Source organism: Babylonia areolata, chromosome 4 (genome assembly GCF_041734735.1).
Source record: "Babylonia areolata isolate BAREFJ2019XMU chromosome 4, ASM4173473v1, whole genome shotgun sequence".
Lineage (NCBI taxonomy): Eukaryota > Metazoa > Mollusca > Gastropoda > Neogastropoda > Buccinidae > Babylonia > Babylonia areolata.
In genome coordinates this window covers 10162310-10184809 of record NC_134879.1, presented here as the reverse complement: position 1 = coordinate 10184809, position 22500 = coordinate 10162310, and the positions used below count along the sequence as shown (strand labels likewise).

The 22500-nt window shown below is 42.6% G+C and overlaps 1 protein-coding gene across 1 annotated transcript in view; it reads left to right on the top strand.

Annotated features, from left to right (window-relative positions):
• LOC143280843 (polypeptide N-acetylgalactosaminyltransferase 16-like) overlaps positions 1-22500 on the top strand; it is a 48669-nt gene that overhangs the window by 2052 nt on the left and 24117 nt on the right. Inside the window, exons 2-5 of the mRNA XM_076585561.1 lie at positions 14126-14280; positions 15027-15131; positions 15619-15686; positions 19145-19210. Coding sequence (XP_076441676.1) covers positions 14126-14280; positions 15027-15131; positions 15619-15686; positions 19145-19210 — 394 coding nt within the window. The remainder of the gene's footprint in view (positions 1-14125; positions 14281-15026; positions 15132-15618; positions 15687-19144; positions 19211-22500) is intronic.

Below are 22500 nucleotides of genomic sequence, written 5' to 3'. Positions count from 1 at the left end.
CACACACACACACACACACGGCCACACACACACACACACACACACACACACACGGCCGCACAACACGCCCCGACATCACACACACACACACACACACCACAGGCACACACACACACACAACACACACTGGCGCACACTACACTGGCGCTCACACACACACACACACACACACACACACACACACACACACACACACAAGGACACTCTGACTGACTGATATGAGCGAGAAGTGGGGAGCTGAGACGACGGTGTGGGGGGTGACCTCACCACGGTCACCACAGTCAGCCGTCCACCAAACGGACACACAGACAGACAGAGATGGAGACGAACGGACAGACAGACGCAGAGAGTGGTGGAGATAGACCGACAGAGAGACCGTGAGACAGAGAGACAGACGGAGAAACAGGCATACAGATAACAGGCAGGCAATCAGATACAGAGTGAGAGAGAGAGAGAAGGGGGGAGGGCAGTTAGAGACAGACAGGGACAGATCGAGAAACAGGCAGACAGATAGACGCTATGGGAACATAATTTTTATGATATAGACAAGCAGGCAAACAGACAAACAGCGTCAGAGACGGGCAGACTGGACAGACCGAGAGACGGAGGGAGAGACAGAGACAGAGAAAGCCAGTAGGAAGAGAGACAGATCAATACAGACAGACAGACAGGGAGAGAGAGTGGGAGGAGAGGCAAACATACATTCATACAGACACACACATACAATCTACACACGCCGCGCGCGCGCGCGCAATCAACACACACACACACACATACACACACACACACACACACACACACACACACACACGTAAATAGTCAGAAAGAGAAAGTCTCAAAGCTGCTGAGAAAATGCCACCACAGAAAGAGCAAGTATACTATATTTGCATGAAGGCCATGCCTGCATCGATGTAAAAAAAAAAAAACAAAAAAAAACAATAGCATCAGCTTCTTTCTTTCTTTACATTTTTCTTTCCCTCCCCTTCCCCCTATTTTGTTGTAAAAATCCAGTCACCGCTGACGCTTTCCTTTCGACGCACTGAGCTGTATGTTTACATCTGTCTATGTTTCGACCGCACGAACAGATGGTGCACACGTAAGCAGCCTTCAGTGTAACATAAGCTGCCTTCTCCGGTTTTCGATAGCCTCCGGTATATATAATATCAGCACATGTTCCAGCATATTTCTGCAATCTTTGTCACGGGTTGTGATACAGGCACTGTGCCGGGCGTTTGACAGACAAGAGTTTTTATTGGTGACATGTGACAAACAGATGACAGCAAGACAGCACAAGCACGTTGTTACCACTGACGTACGGTTGGTTGACTCGAGCGCGCGCATCAGCCGTGCCGTGCACACACACGCATATAGCCTAAACGAGTACCGGGGCAGCACGCGCGCACAACAACCGATGCAAACATACTTAATGATTCATATTAGTCTGTACGTTGGTTCACCCACCCCACCCCCTCTTTTATTTTTAATAGGTTGGACAATAGTTATGATGTTGTTTTTTTCCCGGGCTGTTTTTATTTTTATTTTTTAAATTTAATTCAGTTGAGTTGAGTTGATTTGATTTCATTAGTCTCATTACACCTGTGTTTAAAAGTATCTGTGTTCTATTGATAGTGTTCCCTCCGTTCCTGTCTCTCCACGTCTCTGTCTCTGACACACTCACTCTCTCTCTCTCTCTCTCTCTCTCTCTCTCTCTCTCTCATACACATGCACACACACACACACACACACACACACACACACACACACACACACACACACACACACAGAGAGAGAGAGAGAGAGAGAGAGAGAGAGAGAACGGAACGGAACGGATCGAAACGAATTTTTATTTCACAATGGAAGTGGAGAAAGCACAACTGTTTGTTTTTTTGGGTTTTTTTTAAACACCCAGCTCTGAAGGACAAAACAACAAACCAATAAAGAACACACCCCAGCACCCTGTAAACAAAACAAAACAAGTTAGATCTGAAAAGAAAAGTACAATGAAAGTAAGGACATGACCAATTTATGAACAAAGACGTTCGAAAATGTCACATGAGGAAGAAAAGAAGAGGATAACAGAGGCACTGAATCGTGATCAGTACGTCTTAGGACAGAGATGTATTAAGTTTGAAAGATTCCTAAGGTATTTGTGAAAATTATATTTGAATTGTGGAAAACTTGATTTTTTTTTTAGATCATCTGGGATATGATTCCATAACCAGCCCCCTGAATATGCAAGGCTTGATTTACAAAAAACAATCGTAGTAAACTGTAGATTTATGATAGGTTATTGTCGATTGTTACTCCTAGAACTTTGTGATTTTCAACTCTTTTTTTTTCGTCAGCAGTATATAGGAAGGTAATCTTTCAGTTAGATTTTTATGTTTTTGCCTTGTGGTAATCATCAGAATGTTTTGTTGTTGTTTTTTTAAAAATTTATGAACGCCCATATGATTAATTCAGTCCATTTATCCAAAGATTTATGTTTTCCTGCATGGTAAGACAAACCTGCTGGGCATTGACATTATTTGTATCCAAAGTGGTCTAATCAGCAAACATTTCGCAGTGTATTTTTAGGAATAAAGGTAGATCATGCATGTAGACTGAAAAATAAGAGAGGACCCAGGACAGAACTCTGTGGGACAGCAAAGTTGTTTGGAAGAAAAGAAGACGTATGTGTATTCAAAGATACTGCTTGATGTCTGCCGGTTAGAAAGAAATGATGGAATTAATATCAATGCGCTGCGAGATGATTTATAGACGAGTGTTGTTTTTTAAACAGTGGATCATGCTTTGTAACATCACAAGCTTTAGCGAAATCCACAAAAAGAACGCCAGTAAATTGTTAGCTGTTCATAGTTAAGTATTATACTTAGTTTTGAAAGTGCTGTAAGGCAAGAGTGATTTTTTTTTTTTTAATCCTGATTGATTTGGACATAAAAGATCATAATTTTATTAGTTTAAACCATCCGCCGTGGCGAAGTGGTTAGCGTCGCGGACTCACGGCTGGGAGGACGCGGGTTCGAATCCCAGTGGAGGTGGGTTTTTCGGCCCGCGGTCGGCTCCTACCTACAGTTGAGTGTGCTATTGGTATCGCATGGTTTCCGTAGGGGTATCTTTTGTTGTTCAAAAGATCAGCCTCATAGCTTCATTTTGAACTCCGTCTAATTTTAGGAGGCTGCTTTGAGACAGTCGAGAAACACTGTAAACAAGCACGAAAAATTCCAGATGACATCCAAACGGCAATAGCCCTCCACATTTCAACTGCCCCCTGCATTGAGTAGTTGCGTTTATAATGATTCTCTTTGCAGACATCTGCATCCTTGGGCCCCGAGATGGAGAATAGGTTATGGATGAGAAAAAAGAAAACTGGAAATATCCAGTTGCAGTTATAGTCGATCCTTGGCACCAGCGACGTATATTATCCAGATCCAGATACAGAACAGAATGTTAGGGACGAGAAAAAAAAGTATTAGCAGGCCTACTCGTTCTCAGGTCAGGAGGTTAAATAAACGTCCGGGAAGGCAGCAGACCAAGAAATCTCCCTCCCTCCCCTTCTACGCCCACTCAGGCAGTGGAGGATTGGGGATGAGCGTGTGGTGTTGTCTGAGGCATTTGAGCTCGAGGTCTTTTTTCGATTGTGGGATGAGGTGCTTGGGGCAGCTGGGCTGTCTGTCTGTCCGACGGCTGTTTGTGTGTGTGTGTGTGTGTGTGTGTGTGTGTGTGTGTGTGTGTGTGTGTGTGTGTGTGCCAGTAGGGGGTAGGGGTGGTGTGTTTGTGTGTTTGTGTGCGTGCGCGTGCGTTTATGTGTGGTGTGCGTGTGTGTGTGTGTGTGTGCGTGCGTGTGTGTGTGTGTGTGTGTGTGTGCGCGTGCGTTTGTGTGTGTGTGTGTGCGTGCGCGTGCGTTTATGTGGTGTGTGTGTGTGTGTGTGTGTGTAACTTGACAAGGCTCCTTTCTTTCGACTGTGTGCCACAGGCACATGAAGTGTACGTGGTTTCAACCATCTCATGTCGATATTTGCTCAGCTGTCACCTTACTTCTCCTTCTTTCTTCAAGGTTGCTCTGCAACAACATTGGAACGATCTGCTGTCTCAAGTCAATTCAATCACTGACAATAATGGTATGTTCTCTGTTTTATCAAAACCTGACTCAGTCGATCACAACATGCAGTTCTCTTTCCGTGCGATTTGTGTTTCTCCGGTCAGCGGATTGATCCGGGGCCCTGGCAATCTATTTTGGGACTCGGACTTGTGCTTCAAGCTATGACTCCTCTTTCCTTTCAAAATATTTGTCCGTTCATCTTTCTTTCATTGGTGGGTTTACCGGTGTAACAGGCCAGACCTTACCCTGGCCAGAGTTCCCCCCCGTAAGAACTGACCTGGGCTACATCTTACCCAGGGTATAGTTTGGCCTAGGCCAGTTTATATCCTCTGAGTGATTTCTTACCCCCTCTCTTTTTCTCTGAAATACATCGATATTTGAAGACTGCCAAGATTAACAACATTAGAATGAAGGGTATGTGAACTGCGAGGAATATAGTTCACACAATATTTATTACCAATGGGCTTTTATTCAAAACTGGAAAGTAATCAATTAACTTGCTAGGATAAAACTGTTGTTTTATTTGCAATTAAAATTTTCGATATGGAACACCTATTATCTTTGAACCTGAAGTTCGTTCCTAGAGACGTTCAGTCGCTCTGATGTACAGTGATTGCTTTTGATGAATTATGCTTAGTAATCTTGAGTTGGAAATAGAAAGGGGGAGACGTAGTGGCACACCACGAGAGTTGCGGTTATGCAAGGTTTGTAATATGGCTGTGATTGGGGATGAGTTCTATTGTATGCACAAAGTATAATGACTTCCGAAACAAGCGTGTGCATGAAAAAATATTTGTCTCCGAAGTCGGTTTTCATTTTCGTTTTTTGTTTGTTTGTTTGTTTTTTGTTCATAGGAAGCAGAATGAATTTGTTAGCTATAAGTAGCTATAAGCAACTGGAGTAAACGGATGAATAAAACTTTAAACTATATTTTTTTAAGATAATGAACATGGAAGAAAGAAGAAACTAAGAAGAGAAACAAGAAAGAAAAAGAAGGTATTGAAGAAAGGTATCTCCACTAAAAAATCATACAGCAAGAACAGAGACAAAGAACACACACACACACACACACACACACACACACACACGCTCCATGTGCACTTTGTTTCCTGACGTCATGCCCAGTAATTCGGTGTGTTTCCGTGCTGAGTGCGGGACTTTATACTGGACTTTTCTGACTTTTATGAGAAAACGTGCCAGGGAGAAGGCAGCCATGCGTATCCGTGCTGTGTCCGTCAGTGCACCCGTGGCAGTTCTGCTTGTGTTCATGGTCGCTTTCCTGCTACAGTGTGGTGACATCGAGTCAAACCCGGGCCCCAACAAGAAGCAAACAACACTGACATCGCAAAACCAAAGCCAGACATCGGGAAATGGACGTAATGAAACCGCTGACCAACCAACCATTGCTGACATGGTGTAAATGTTGAGTGCGCTGAATGAAAAGATGACGACAATGGATAAGAAAATGGACAGTCTGCAGTCGTCGGTACAAGAACAAATGGATAAAATGCAGAATGACTTTGCTGAAGTTGTGAAGGAAAACAAAGAACTGAAAGAAAAGTTAGACAGAATGGAGAACAAACTGGACGATTTAGAGGGGAGGAGCAGACGCAACAATCTGATTTTTCACGGTATTCCCCAACCACAGGGGCAAACAGAAACTTGGGCAGACTGTGAAAAAACTGTCAAGACGGTGTTGAAAGAAGAGATGGGGGTACAGGACGACATCGAAATCGAGCGTGCTGATCGTCGGAGGTCTGGCAAGGGGCCACATCCAATCATCGTCTGCTTCAGCAGTTTCAAAGCCAGGGAGAGGATCCTATACGAGCGTCACCAGCTGAAGAACAGAAGATCCAGCGTTTTCATCTCTGAAGACTTCACGCCCAGGGTGAGGGACAAACGACGCAAGCTGCTGCCCTTCCTGAAGGATGCCAAGAAGGCCAACAAGAAAGCCTTCCTTCGGTTCGACACTCTGGTCATCGAAGGCAAGTCCTTTGTGTACGACGCTGCAACTGACGGTCTTCTGGAGCGACAGAGACAGGGATGAGGGGCAGGCCGGCAACACCAGACTGTCAACGGCAAGAGGAGACAGACTGTCAGTGACACCGTTTCTTCCCGTATCTCAGTGACTGACATTGCACCCACACTCCAGCCCATTTCATCAACACCTGTACCATCACCAAGTGTCCTATCATCAGTGTTTCAAATCATGACATGGAATGTGCAAGGTTTAATGCAAAAGTTGAAACTCTCATCGTTTAGGAATTTCTGTGAAAATTTTAATGTATTTGCTTTCTCAGAAGTGTGGTTGTGTAAACAGAGTGACATCGAAAATGCTTTCCCAGATTTTCATGTGTTCTACTCCCCACGGACCCAAAGGCTAAAGGGTGGTGTTGCTGTTTGTGTGCACAGGTCTGTTGTATGTCATGTTGAACAGCTGCTGGATTCAGTGGAGGACTGTGTATTTCTGAAAATTGGTAAGTCCGTTGCTAATTGTTCGTCTGACATTCTTGCAGCGTTTGTTTATATTGCCCCTGAACGTTCAGTTGTGTATGGCAAAGACAGTCATGACGGTATTGAACAGTTAGAAAACTGCATGACAGAAGTAATGAGCCGATATCCTGATCTGCCATGGTTACTGTGCGGTGATTTTAATGCACGGACTGCGAATCTGTCTGATGCGGACAGTGTTGATGAACACAGACATGCACAGCCATTACAGGATTTAGAAGACTTAACAGAGAATAATCCACTAACGGAACGTAAATCCAAAGATAGTAGTACAAATAGTTTTGGCCACAAACTTATTGAATTGTGCAGGGGGTATGATTTGTTTATTGTAAATGGGAGATTGAAAGGGGACAGTGAAGGAGAAATTACATGTGTAGCAAACCGAGGCAAAAGTGTTGTTGATTATTTTATTTGTTCAGAAATGTTGTTTGACACAGTTACATTTATTGATTATATTCGAGAAAATGAAGAGATTGAACTGAATAATTTTCTGACTGCACTTGACACTGACACGGACACTGGGTCAGCGTGCATTGTCTCGTTCCTTCAAAACGCAGCTGCCGAAATGAGGTCAAAACAGAAAGTGCAAGATTCTCGTGCACAGCCACCGTGGTGGGACGTGGAGTGTGAGCGAGCAAAACAAAATAAATACATGCAGCTGAATACGTTCAGGCGGTCTAACGCAAATGAGGAGCTTATTAAATAACTCGACATGAAAAAAGAGTTTAAAGAATTATGTAAACATAAGCAGAAAAACTACAACGAACGTGTTTTAAACGAGTTAAATGCCACCTGTAATAAAAATTCTAGAATGTTTTGGCAAAAGGTTAAAGCTTTGACCGCAAGTTAATGGACTCACTCTAAGTGGATCTCTCCACACGCATGGTTTGAACACTTTAAGAGTTTGTTAAACATAGAACAGTTGACAGATGACACGGAGTTTAATCAAGAAGTTGAAGATAGTCTTAGTAATCATGTGTGTGAAACATGTGCCGAATGTTTGAGTGCAAAACTAGATGGAGATATTTCAGTCTGAAATTTGCAACGCTATTCATGCATTGAAAAATGGAAAAGCAGCCGGTCCAGACGGTTTGTCATCTGATTTTTTCCTCCACATTGAAGACACACTTGTTAAATTTCTGCACCCTTTGTTCAACAGAGTTTTTGACAGTGGGGAATACCCGCAGAGCTGGTCCAAAGCTATCATTTTCCCCTTACATAAAAAAGGCAGTACAAGAAAAGCCGATAATTACAGAGGGATTTCACTATTGGGTATAATCAGCAAGTTATACAGTACAGTAATTAATAATAGACTAAAGATCTTCTGTGAAGAAAATGATATTATCCCAGAAGCACAAGCAGGTTTTCGTAAAGGTTACAGTACAACAGACAACATATTCTCATTGCAGTCAATGGTTCAGAAATACCTTACAAAACAGGGTGGCCGCTTTTACACACTATTTGTAGACTTTTCAAAGGCATTTGATAGTGTAAACAGACAAAAACTGTTATATCTCTTGCTACAAAAAACAGGGATACATGGGAAAATGTTCAAAACACTTGAGGGCATGTACAAAAGGGTCAAGGCAGCAGTCAGAGTTGGGAACAATATTACAGAATATTTTGATTGCATGTCAGGGGTTAGACAAGGCTGTGTATTAAGCCCTTTGTTATTTTCCATCTTTCTGTCTGAGTTAGAAGCTGACTTGGCAACATGTGGAGCAAGAGGCATTGACATTTTTGCTGATCCACTTGGAATCTTTTTGTTGATGTATGCAGATGATATCGTCCTGGTCTCTGATTCTGTGTCAGACCTCCAAAAGAAAATTGATTGTTTGGGAAATTATTACAAGAAGTGGGGGTTGGTAGTCAATATGAACAAAACCAAAGTAGTTGTGTTTAAAAATGGTGGTTTTATCAAAACATGTGAGAAATGGTACTACTCTGGTAAGTAGGTTCAAGTTGAACCTTGTTACAACTATCTAGGCGTTGTACTGTCTGCAACATTAAACTGGTCAAGATGTGTAGAAAACTTATCTGGTAAAGCTATGAGAGCATTAGCAGGGATCAGGAAACTGTATTTTAAACTTCAAGGGATTCCAGTTACTACTCTTTTCAAAATCTTTGATACAAAAATAAAACCAATTCTGCTATACGGTTCAGAGATCTGGGGGTTTCAGAAATATGATGCTATTGAAAAAGTACATATCAAAATTTGTAAGCTGGTTTTGGGAGTTGGGAGGGATGTCAAAAACAATATAGCTCTTGGAGAATGTGGCAGATTTCCCATCTACATTGATACATATGTTCGTGTTATGAAATACTGGTGCAGACTTCTTTCTATGCCTGATAACAGACACCCTAAACAATGTTATCAACTGCTGCAAATGCATGATCAATCTGGTAAACGCAACCGGGCAACACGAGAACACTGATGTGCACATATGGTTTTGGGTATGTGTGGGAAATGCAAGATCCTGGGGACGTTCCATGCTTTTTATCTCTGTTTAGACAGAGACTGAGGGACTCATTCTATCAAGAATGGCATGACTCACTCTCATCTCACCCTGATTATTGTGCATATCATCCAGAAATCGCGAGAGCTGGCTATGTAGGTCAGCTGGGTGCACGTGAACATCGTCGTGCGTTGTGTTTACTGAGGTGCAATCGGCTACCCCTGAACAGTATGTCCTGTGCCACAAAACAGTTCTATGACCCTTTCTGCAAACAATGTGATGGTCATTATATTGAAGATTTGTGTCATTTCATGTTGATATGTCCTCGATATGCTGCTCTTCGTAAACGGTTCTTACCCCTTTATTATTATCGATTTCCATCAGATTTTAAAGTACAGTCACTGTGTACCAACCGGTCAGCTAAACTGACATTTAAAGTAGCAGTATACATTAATGAATGTTTGAAGCTTAGAAAGTGAAAGTAAACTTACATTACAACTACTGTAAAATACACTTACGTGTTGTCACATGGAACCAGGTGTGTCTTTTGACGTGCACGTGATTTTAGCAGTAAAAACTTCTTTTTTCACTCACTTCATATCTTTTGCTATCTTCAAGCATTTCTCCTGTTCATATGGGCCAGATGGCCTGCAAAAACTGAATAAACCGTTATTGTTATTGTTATTATTGTTACACGCTCCATGAAATGATGGTTTAACGGTTGATTTTGCAGAAGATTTGGGGGGGTCAGCTTTTTGTTCCCCTAGGTCTACGTTCCCCAGAATTTTCCTTCAGCCAGCTACAAGTTCTTGCAGGACTATATTCCCCAAGCTCTATGTTCCCACGGGTCTGTGTTCCCCTAAATTTACGTTTTCTGGGTCTTGTTTCACGCAGGTCTTTGTTCTCCCAGTCTATATTCCCCCAAAAACGTTTTTGATAGGTCTATGTTCCCCCAGGTCTATATTACTCCAGGTCTATGTTCCCCCAAGTCTGTATACCCCCCCCCTCCCCCCAAGTCTATGTTCCCCTAAACATATGTTTGTTTAATCATGCATACACTTTTGGGTGCTTGTCAGCAGTGGTCAGCTGTAGTCAATGGTCAATAGTCAGTAGTGGTCAGCGGTGCTCAGAGGTGGTAAGTGGTCCATGGTGGTCGGCGGTGGTCACCAGTCAGTAGTGGGCAGTGGTGGTCTGTGGCGGTCAGTAGTGGTCAGTCATGCTCACCGGTAGTCAGTAGTACGTAGTGGTCAGTGGTCGTCAACAGTGGTCAGTGATCTGTAGTGGTCAGCAGTGGTCAGTAGTTGTCCGCGGTTAATGGTGGTCACTGGTGGTCAGTAGTGGTCCGTATATAGTGGTCAGTGGTGGTCAATGGTGCTCTGTGATTGTGGTCAGCGGTGGTCAGCAGTAGTCAGTGGTAGTCAGCGGTCAGCAATGGGCAACAGTGGTTATTAGTGGACAGTGATGTCAGTGGTTAACAGAAGTCAGTGGTCATTGGTGGACAGTGGTGATCTGTGGCGGTCACGGTCAGTAGTGATCAGTCGTGCTCAGCATAGTCAGTGGTATGTAGTGTTAAATACTGGTCAGAGATCTGTAGTGGTCAGCAGTGGTCAGTAGTTGTCAGTGGTTAATGGTGGTCAATGGTGGTCAGTAGCGATCAGTATATTGTGGTCAGTGGTTCTCGGCAGTGGTAAGTGGTGCTCAATGGTGCTCTGTGATTGTGGTCAGTGGTGGTCAGCAGTAGCCAGTGGTAGTCAGCGGTCATTGATGGGCAGCGGTAGTTAGTAGTAGTCAGTGGTGTCAGTGGTTAGCAGGTCAATGGTCAGTGGTGGTCAGCAGTGGTCAGTGCTGGGCAGCGGTGGTCAGTTGTCAGTAGTTGTCAGAAGTGGCCAGCAGTGGTCAGTAGTGGTCAGTGGTTAATAGTTATCAGTGGTAAATATTTTGTGGTCAGTGGTCGGTTCTGGTCGGTCAGCAGAAAGCAGTTGTTAAAGATCAGCATTGCTTGTGGTCAGTGGTGGTCAGCTGTCTGTAGGGGTCAGTGTTGCTAGCAGTGGTCAGTGGTGGTCAGCATTGGTCAGTGTTCAGCAGTGATCAGCGGTTGTCATCAGTGGTCAATAACGGTCAGTGGTCAGTATATTGTGGCCAGCAGTGGTCAGTAGTGGTCAGTTATGGTCAACGGTTAGCGGTGGTAAGTGATCAGCAGTAGTCAGAGCTCAGTTGTGGGCAGCAGTGGGCAGAGGCCAGTGAGCAGTAGTTGTCAGTGGTCTGTAGTAGTAAGTGGTGGTCACTGGGTAGTGGTTGTCTGTGTAAGTAATGGTCAGGAATGGGCAACAGTATGGTGGAATCCTGCTAAAACGTTCCAATATTGCATTCAGAGTGATGCAAACTGAACTCTGATAGTGGCCAGTAGTAGTCATGCAGCGGTCAAACACCTTCAAAGACATAACGCACAGATGTCACAACGTAATGCAGTCTGAGCGCTTCCGAATTGTCAATAATGTTCAGCAGTGGGGGAACATCGACCTTGGGGAACATAGACATGCTCCCTTGCACTGCATGTCAACTAGGTCACTGTTAACCTCTTTGATGTTGTCTGAAAGTGAGTATGAGTTGAGTGGGCGTGGCACTGGCAGGCATGGCACATGAAGGACGTACATGTGTGTGTGTGTGTGTGTGTGTGTGTGTGTGTGTGTGTGTGTGAACATAGACACTAAGGTCAACAACAGGATCGCCAAAGCCAGCGCAGCCTTTGGGAGATTCCGTGAGAACGTCTGGGAGCGGAGACGACTCAGCTCTACCACTAAGCTGAAGATCTACTGTGCTGTGATCCTTACCACCCTCCTTTACGCCAGCGAGACCTGGACTGTCTACAGCAGACACGCCAGATAGCTCAACCTGAGCTGTCTCTGCAGACTCCTCCTCATCAGGTGGCAGGACAAAGTCGCCGACACGGAAGTCCTAGAACGAGCTGGCCTCTGCAGCGTCTAAACCCTTCTGCAGAATGTCAAAGCCAAGTGGACTGGACATGTAGTGAGAATGTCAGACAGCCGACTGTCTAATCAGCTGCTGTGTCAGGGCAAGCGCTCAGTTGGAGGACAGAAGAAACGCTACCAAGACTGCCTCAAAGCGTCCCTCAAAGTCCTGGTGCTTCGACATCAACACATGGGAGACACTTTCTCTGGACCGTCCAGATTGGCACAGCATAATCACCACAGAAGCCCGTGCAGCTGAAGCCAGGCGCATCACCGAAACTCACCGAAAGCGTGCTGTGCGCAAGGCCCGAGCAGCATCCACTGCCACAACAGCACCCACTCACTTGTGTCCCACATGTGGGCGAGACTTCAGGGCCCGGATTGGCCTCACCAGTCACCTCCGGACCCACAGCCACCGATCTTCCATCTGACTCTTGAAGCCATGGTCATCTTCGAATCCGAAGGACGAACATCATCACAACACTTTTTTGACAACATTATCACAACATTTCTTTTGCATTAATTGCAAATTCCAAAGTTGGAAGGAGTTATATAAATTCCCATTATTATTATTATTATTATTCTTATCATCATCATTATCATTAATGTAAATGTGATACAGACTGGTTGGGTGAGCGAAGTGTACACAGGGGGTATATTCCAGCCAGGAGGGGTATGAAATGGCCTAGGCTGGTTCTTACCCGGGATAAGAAGTAGCCAGGGATAGGTTTCGGCCTGTTACACTGGGGACTATTATTTGCTTTTATATACTTAATCCATGCAAAAGGAAACATGCTCACAAATCATGAAGCGGGACGTATCTATATATCTATCTTTCTATATATATATATATATAGAGAGAGAGAGAGAGAGAGAGATACACACATATTGACAGTCAAGTTTAGGAAGTGGACACCATAGGTCCTCAGTAAAGATGACATTTCATCTGACCATAAACTATGGAAAGATATGGCCTGCCTGACATTATTGCCAATATACGCGGACGTACTTATAAACTGATGTTTAAAGAGTTGTGTTCTCTTTTGTGTTTGCCGGCGTTACAAAACCGAAATATCATGAATTTTTTGTTTAGGTTGTCGTACGCGTAAGCAAAGTCTAAGCTTGCTGTAGATGCAGCACTGGCAGGCAAGTGTAATGATAAAATCATGCTCCCTGAAATATAGTCCTGCTGCTTGAGATTCTCAATTGACAAATGGTTCATCCCCAGGTTAGACAACAGGTCCCAATATCCCTCCAGAACATCGAGTCAATATGTCAGATTATCAATGATCATGCATGCTGTCAATCAGTACTAATATTATTTTAATCAGTGGGGAAACTTGATGTCGTGGTATGGTATTTAAGCTTGCCAGTCACTGTTAAAGCCGATTAAAACATTGTTGTTTGAGGCCCAACACTCGGCTTATATCACAGATTGACATAAGTTTACATTTGGGCAAACAGCAAAGTGAGAACTGTATTATCAATGGTTTCTCTCCAGTCAATGGGAAATCATTTACAGCTTAGTCTTTTGTGAAGGACTATGACTCTCAAACTAGGAGGCAAAGTTGAACTGGCTCTTAGTGCTGCAGCCTTGGGGGCTAGTTGGCGTTTGGGAACCATCCCATCGCCGACTGTCCTAAAACCCACTTGGCCGAGAGAGTGGGGATGTAACTTGGGCAAGACACTCTCCACTATAATCAAATTCTAGCCCAAATAGTCGGAACAGCAGTTGCCTTCTCTGCTGTTCTGATGGTCATAGTCTAAAACGACTGACTATCATAATATGATTGATATATATATATATCAGTTGGAATGCGGCGGTGTTCATATACATGCAATAGTGCACGAAAGCACGTACACACACACGTATCTTTTCATCATACCACACTCAGTTCTTCTTCTGGATAGGAATCAAGCCAGTTAGCTGAAACAGTCCTGCATCTGTTGACTGAGGCTTGCACCCTTGTCCTCCCAGTTGACAGGCCGCGATGTTAATCATTACAGCATGGTAGCGTGAGACAGTAACACTCTTGATTTTAGTTGATACATGTTTTGATTCACTGACTTTAGGCTCTTCATTTCAGGTGCAGTTTGACCCCAAATCTTTTGACGTTGCTGGCTACATTGGGAAATTGGAGGCTGTGGACGAGGAAAGTCCCAGCAGACGATTTGGATTTAACGTTGTTGCCAGCAACAGTCTGCTGGCCGAGAGACCCCTGCCTGATGCCAGACCTGAAAAGTAAGCATATAAACAATTTTTTTAAGTGGAATTGTGTTTCTAGGTGTAAACTATACAGGACTATAAACATCTGTTGGTACAAGAAAGGAAGTAAACTACGATCTTTAATGGGTGTGGCCTCCTGGCGGCCAAACGTTCCCTGCATGTTTTTGGTGCAGAGGAACCTGGGTGTGTGTGGAGTCAAGGTGAGTGACGTGGGAGCAGTGCCGCTGAACGGTCCAGAAAACAAAACAACAACAAGAAACAAAACAAAAAACAAACAAACAAAAAGACTGCAGAACTGCAATACTGTCCAGCTGCCAACTCCATCTCAGCATCTTTGGAGCCAGCTCAAACTAAGGAGTGACAGTGATAAAGTATGATTGCTTGATTGTTTGATTTAGACACAGAACAAGAACAGCTCATGTCTTGACCATAGGTATTATACAATATCTAAGTGGAGTTTGTCATGTCTGATTCTATGAGTTTTGTGCGTTTGTTCGTTCTTTTGCTTAACGTTTAATGAACATTTGTGAATTTAGATGAAAATCCAACATCTCCCCCACCCATTTTGTGCGTATATATGTTCATTTGTTCACCAATTTGGTGTATGTAGTAGCAGACATATCTGGAACTCCTCAGTCCTGTTATTGAGTATATCTGAAAACACATTTAATTCATATTTCACAACACCTCCTTTCAACTTCTTATAAAAGCGTATTTCTGTATACAATTATTATGAATAATGTATACTGCACTTTCAACAGGTGTTCAAAGTTGTACACAAATGCAGGGAGCTCTCTCCCCAAGACCTCTATCATCATCACCTTTCACAACGAAGCCAGGTCGGCCCTGCTCCGCACGATTTACAGGTGAGACATGTCAATGCCTACAGGCAGTGAATCAGTCAGTCAAACAGAATTCAGCGCAATGATTCAAGGACAGAAAGATGGGGGAAAAGGTGGGGTAGGTGGGAGATCTTGCTCATTCTGGAAGAATCCAGTTAAAAACTTTTTTGAAGATTTGCCTTAACAACAAAAAAATACTGTCAACATGATAATGCAATGAAACTGAAAACTCTCTTTTGGTGGTTGAAGTTGGATCTGTTTAGAGATGACAGAAACAAAGATGATGATGATGATGATGATAAAAACGCTTTGTCTCAGTTGACCTTGTACATGAAACCCATTTAAAATAATAAGTAAACCATAATGAGAATTAGAAAGATGGCATCTTAACAATGGGTAAACATAAGTACTAAGATAGTGAGATTCTAAAACAAAAATAAGTGTTTGCAGTGTGTGTGTGTGTGTGTGTGTGTGTGTGTGTGTGTGGTGTTCCATACTCTGTGTGTTTCAGCATCTTAACAAGGTCACCTGTACAAACTGTGATTGAGCTGATACTGGTGGATGACTTCAGTGATGACAGTACGTTGTGTGTGTGTGTGTGTGTGTGTGTGTGTGTGTGTGTGTGTGTGTGTGTGTGTGTATTCGTGCATGTTTGTGTTTGTCTGTATGTCTGTGATCATGCAAGTGTGTATATGTTAAGGTGCACATGCATGTTTGTGTGTGTGTGTGTGTGTGTGTGTGTGTGTGTGTGTGTGTGTGTGTGTGTGTGTGTGTGTGTGTGTGTGTGAATGAGTATGTGAGTGAGTGAGTAGGTGAGAGACAGAGAGTGAGAACGAGACAGACAGACCGTCAGACAGAAACTGAGACAGACATACATACACAGATATATAAAGAGAGAGGGAGACAGACACAGAGAGAGACAGAGACAGACAAAAAGAGGGAGACCAACAGATAGACAGAGTGGACACAGATACACAGTTTAGACCACCGTTCCTTCAGCACACATCAAAGAATGATATACAACTGTACATCTGGTGACTTTTAACAACACAGCCTAGCAAAACATGCTGATTCTTTCCTGTAGTGGTTTGCAGTGGTCAGCATCTGTAACCTGGTGACTGGCAGCCTGTCAGTTCAAAGGTGGAGTGGTTGCCTGGAGGTAATGTGCCTGACTAAAAAGCAAGAGTCTGTGAGTTCAAATCCCATATATGGAGCGGGATTTTTTTTTTACTCCCCACACCCTCCACTAGACCTTGAATGGTGGTATGGGTGATAGTCTTTCATATGAGGTAATCAAAACTAAGTTCCCGTGTGCAACATACACTTAGCACGCACAAATCCATGGCAACAAAAGCATTGTTGTCCCTGTCAAATTGTCAGTAAAAGATCCACTTTGATGGTGAAACAAATACAATTAGAGACACCCCCCCCCCCTCTGCCCGCCCCCACACTCCTACTCCCCCACACCCCCACACCTCCCCCCAAAAAAAGAAAGGAAAAAAAAGGTGGTGATGGACTGTGGCTAAATTTTATACAGAGAAATATGTTTTGACAAAAACATAGTGCAATGCAATGCAATGCCATGCCATGCCATGCCATGCCATGCTATGTCATGTCATGCCAAGCCATACCATGCCAAGCCATGCCATGCAATACAATACAATGCAATGCAATGAAATGCAATACAATACAATGCAATGCATTGTAATGCCATACAATACAATACAATACAATACAATACAATACAGACCACAACGCAACGCAACACAACACAATATAATGCAATACCTCATCAGCGGCCCCAAACATCAGTGTGAGATATTTTGGTCCTGACCTTTTGTCTTACCCAGCATGCTTCAGCTGCAGAGGAAAGAAAGATCACACAGTAGAACTTCATCAGCATCGTGGATACACATTCACAGTGTTGCTGCAAAGATTTTCCAGACCAAAACTGCAGGTTTTTGTTTCTCTCGGGCCTGGTTCATGCCAGAACATGTCATCATGAAATGAAGCACAAGAGTAGAACTTTGTCACACACTTTAAATTAAACTTAAACAGATCTCCAGAGCGCCATCTTCGTTATTACCATCTTCTTCTCCTTGTGCCACTAAAAAGCATTCCAGGAGCAGGAATATCCCTTTCATTGCTTTAATGTTTATATTCAACTCGACGGGCGCAATAGCCGAATGGTTAAAGCGTTGAACTTTCAATCTGAGGGTCCCGGGTTCGAATCTCGGTGATGGCGCCTGGTGGGTTAAAGGGTGGAGATTTTTCCGATCTCCCAGGTCAACATATGTGCAGACCTGCTAGTGCCTGAACCCCCTTCGTGTGTATACGCAAGCAAAAGATCAAATACGCACGTTAAAGATCCTGTAATCCATGTCAGCGTTCGGTGGGTTATGGAAACAAGTACATACCCAGCATGCACACCCCCGAAAGCGGAGTGTGGCTGCCTACATGGCGGGGTAAAAACGGTCATACACGTAAAAGCCCACTCGTGTATATACGAGTGAACGTGGGAGTTGCAGCCCACGAACAAAGAAGAAGAAGAAGATATTCAGCTTGAATGATATTTTTTTACTTTTTGACCTTTTTTGTTCAACCTTTGTGTCATGTTTATGTGTGTGTCTGTAGAACCAAGCTGTGCACTGAAAGACTACGTGATATGAGTGATAAGGCACTGGATACACTACTGGTTTCCATTTGGATGGATAAAGATGTATAGTATAGTATAGTATTGTACTGTACTTGACTGATATGCCTCTGTTTCCGATGGGGATGGAACTCGAGACCACCCTGTGATCAGTGTGTGTTGCTAACCACTTCGCCTCAGCAGCTAGTGATTCACTGACTGGTATGTCAGTTGACTGGTTGGTCGGTTGATTCTAGAGTGCTGATGATTTTCAAAGAAACAAATAATCACAAAGCCAGTACTCTCTCTCTCTCCTGTCTTGGACCAGTCGTATGGAACAAACTCACCCTTTTTAGTCTGTCTCATGGATTCCCTGGTTCGGTTTATAAGGACTAATGTGTTTGTTGTGTATGTGGGCGTGCGGGTGTGTTTGTTTCCGCGTTTGTGTGTGCACACACTTGTTTGTGTATAGTGTACTTGGTGCATGTATGTTTATGTATGTATATCTATTGTCAATGCCATGAGAGCCCCTGCCTGGGAGGTGTGAGCATCAATCTGCATTGTCATTATCATTGGTGTTGCTATTATCATTATCATTGTTGTTGCTATTATTATGTTGCTATTATCATTATCATTGTTGTTGCTATTATCATTATCATTGTTGTTGCTATTATTATGTTGCTATTATCATTATCATTGTTGTTGCTATTATCATTATCATTGTTGTTGCTATTATTATGTTGCTATTATCAACATCATTATTGTTGCTATTATCATTATCATTGTTGTTGCTATTATTATGTTGCTGTTATCATTATCATTGTTGTTGCTATTATCATTATCATTGGTGTTGCTATTATTATCATTGTTATTATTATTAGTATTATTATTATTATTATCATTGTTGTTGCTATTATTATGTTGCTATTATCATTATCATTGTTGTTTCTATTTTCATTATCATTGTTGTTGCTATTATCATTATTGTTGTTGCTATTATTATATTGCTATTATCATTATCATTGTTGATATTATCATTATCATTATTGTTGCTATTATTATGTTGCTATTATCATTATCATTGTTGTTGCTATTATCATTATCATTGTTGTTGCTATTATTATGTTGCTATTATCATTATCATTGTTGTTGCTATTATCATTATCATTGTTGTTGCTATTATTATGTTGCTATTATCATTATCATTGTTGTTGCTATTATCATTATCATTGTTGTTGCTATTATCATTATCATTGTTGTTGCTATTATCATTATCATTGTTGTTGCTATTATCATTATCATTGTTGTTGCTATTATTATGTTGCTATTATCATTATCACTGTTGTTGCTATTATCATTATCATTGTTGTTGCTATTCTTATCATTGTTATTATTATTGTTTCAGAGGAGGATGGGTTGCTGTTGGCAAACATTCCGTTGGTGAAGGTGATCCGTAATGAAAAAAGAGAAGGTAGATAACATTTGCTTTTAACTATCACAGCAGATAGCGTCTCTGTTTATCATCAGACCTATCTGTCTAACTTACTATTTACTCTGCTATCTGGTAGTTTATTTGATGCTTTGCTTTGTCTGTTTGTACATGTGTCCATCTGGCTTTCTCTTTCTATTCCTCTGCTCCACATCTATGACTACAGTAGGGAAAAAAAAAACGCGCGTGTGTGTGTGTGTGTGTGTGTGTGTGTGTGATGCATGTATGATTATTTCATATGTTGATTCAGATAAAATGATTAACTCACTCAGTACGGCCAGTCCTCTCTTCTCCTCTATACAGACCCCTCGGATGTCCAGTGGGTGTCTCAATGACCCAACCTTTAGCTTCCGTCGTCAGAACTGTGGTATTCTTTGTCAACATTCACCTCTTCAGTATAAGAGCCTTCCCCTTCCGCTTGCAATATTTTGATGATGGTAACTGGGGTGAAACGCTGTTAACGTCGTCTCTTTCGCCGTTCGTATGGAGAGAGTTAAACAACCATAGCTGTCAGTGCTCTGTCGCTGTCATGACATCGAGTTTTGGTTGATGTCATGACAGTTTTACCTGCTTGTGAAGGGAAGATGTTTTGCATTGCTTGGCTATGTTATTGTAGTTTGGTCTGAACTGGAATTGTGGAGAAAGGCTAGTGGTTCACATGCTGTAGGTGCTGAGGTGAACAATTATGTGTTCATGAATTGATGTAAAGTGCACCAGAATGACTGTCATTCCACTCTGGACACACGGGAGTGAATGTCACAGGAGTGACCTGGTGGATAGTTGGACCTTTGGATCTTAAGGGTCATGGGACACTTGATATTCTAAAAGAATGTGAGTCCTTGATGTTGGGACTCTCAAGCTTTAGCAAAGCTGATGTGAAGTAGTGGATCCTCAGCGCCTGTTTGGGGACCGAATTTATTGGTTTAAATAATCTTTAATTATTCAACAATACACATGATTACAGTGCAATGAATGACAAAAGAGCATCAACAAGCTTTAAGCTTATACTGTGCTCACAACGTTGCACTTCAATTTTATCATGACAGCTGATGAACCATATTATCAATTGTATCAAATAACATTCATAAACAGTAAGTAATGAAATAATGAAATAAAACAAATAAACAAACAGTACATAATATAGTAAAATAATGCTAATATCAATATTAACATGAGATTAAATTTATTATCACCAGAGTAATTGGCCTGATAGAAGAAAAACACGAAGGGAAAAAAAAAGAAAAAGAAAATTTAGAAGAATGGTGGGTAAGGTGGTGGGGGAGGGGGAACAGAGGGGAGAGGAGAAATTCTGACAGATCGCTGGATCTGTGTGTTTAGCGCGCGAGCGTGTATGTGGGTGTGTATATGCGCGCGTGCATGTGTTTGAGGGAGGGGAGAGGAGAGAGAGAGAGAGCTTGCAAGTCACATGCGCATTGATATATTATTCACACTATTTGATTAATTATGTAATATTTTTGTTAGTGGCCCACTCCTTTGCTATGGGCCGGAGGCCTAACAAATAAACCATTGTCTTGTCTTGTCTTGTCTTGTCTTGTCTCTTTCTCCCCTCCTTCCTGTTTTCTCTGCGTTGCTCTTCCCACCTTTCTTTTATCTTCGTCTTTCTCTCTCCTCCTTCCCACTTCTCCTCTCTACTTGTCCTCTCTACTTGTCCTCTCTTCATCTCCCTCTCCTCCACCCCACTTGTCCTCTCTACTTGTCCTCTCTCCATCTCTCTCTCCTCCCTCCCACTTCTCCTCTCTACTTGTCCTCTTTTCATCTCCCTCTCCTCCCTCCCACTTCTCCTCTCTACTTGTCCTCTCTTCATCTCTCTCTCCTCCCTCCCACTTCTCCTCTCTACTTGTCCTCTCTTCATCTCCCTCTCCTCCCTCCCACTTCTCCTCTCTACTTGTCCTCTCTACTTGTCCTCTCTCCATCTCTCTCTCCTCCCTCCCACTTCTCCTCTCTACTTCTCCTCTCTACTTGTCCTCTCTACTTGTCCTCTCTTCATCTCTCTCTCCTCCCTCCCACTTCTCCTCTCTACTTGTCCTCTCTTCATCTCTCTCTCCTCCCTCCCACTTCTCCTCTCTACTTGTCCTCTCTTCATCTCTCTCTCCTCCCTCCCACTTCTCCTCTCTACTTGTCCTCTCTTCATCTCTCTCTCCTCCCTCCCACTTCTCCTCTCTACTTGTCCTCCCTCCATCTCTCTCTCCTCCCTCCCACTTCTCCTCTCTACTTGTCCTCTCTCCATCTCTCTCTCCTCCCTCCCACTTCTCCTCTCTACTTGTCCTCTCTACTTGTCCTCTCTCCATCTCTCTCTCCTCCCTCCCCGGCTCTGAATTGTGGGGTCTAGACAAAGCTGCTGTTCACTGTGAATCAGTCCACACTTTTGCATAAAAGAGATTTTTAGGAGTGGATAGGCAAACGCCAAATGACTTATTATATGGTGAAACGAATCGATACCCGTTATATCTAGTTTCTGCAGTCAGGTGTATACGTTATTGGTTGAGATTACTACAAATGGAACATAACAGAATACCCCGCAAAGCTTATGATATGCTATATGATTTAGATACTAGAGGCAGAGTGAACTGGGTAACCAAGATTCGCCATTGTTTGTTTGAATATGGATTTGGATTTGTTTGGTTAAACCAAGGTGTTGGTAGCATCCAGGCGGTTATCGGTGTGTTTCGACAACGTCTGATTGATTGTAGATGGCAGAAGTGGTCTGATCATATTCAGAATAGTGAAAGATTTAGTTTCTAACAGAATTTTTGCAGTGTGTCTGATCTGAAACCTTACTTAGTGTTGAATATGGATAGACATTTAAAATATATGACGACAAGATTTAGATTAGGTATTACAGAATTAGCGGTCCATCATTACAGATACAGAACATGTAACGACAGTGATCTGACCTGTCCATTATGTAAAGAATCACAAGAAAATGAGATACACTTTGTTTATTCAGCCTAAATATTATAGTAAACCTACGTTGTTTAAATTGAACTTATTGATGTCATCTACTTCCCCTGAAGTTGTTCGCAAATTTTCACTATTTCTATACAAAGCTTTCAAATTCAGAGAAATGGATACTTCGTGAAAATGCTGTATGTATTCTTTTGTTTGTTTTTTTCTTTTATTGTTCTACACATTGAACTGTAGTGCTGGTATATTTTTGTTTGACTGTGTTTCGTGATGCTCACAGTGTCGTGATGTATTGTTTGTAAAATAATGTTCACATTCCCCTTCATAAGGGGCCTAGGCCTATACAT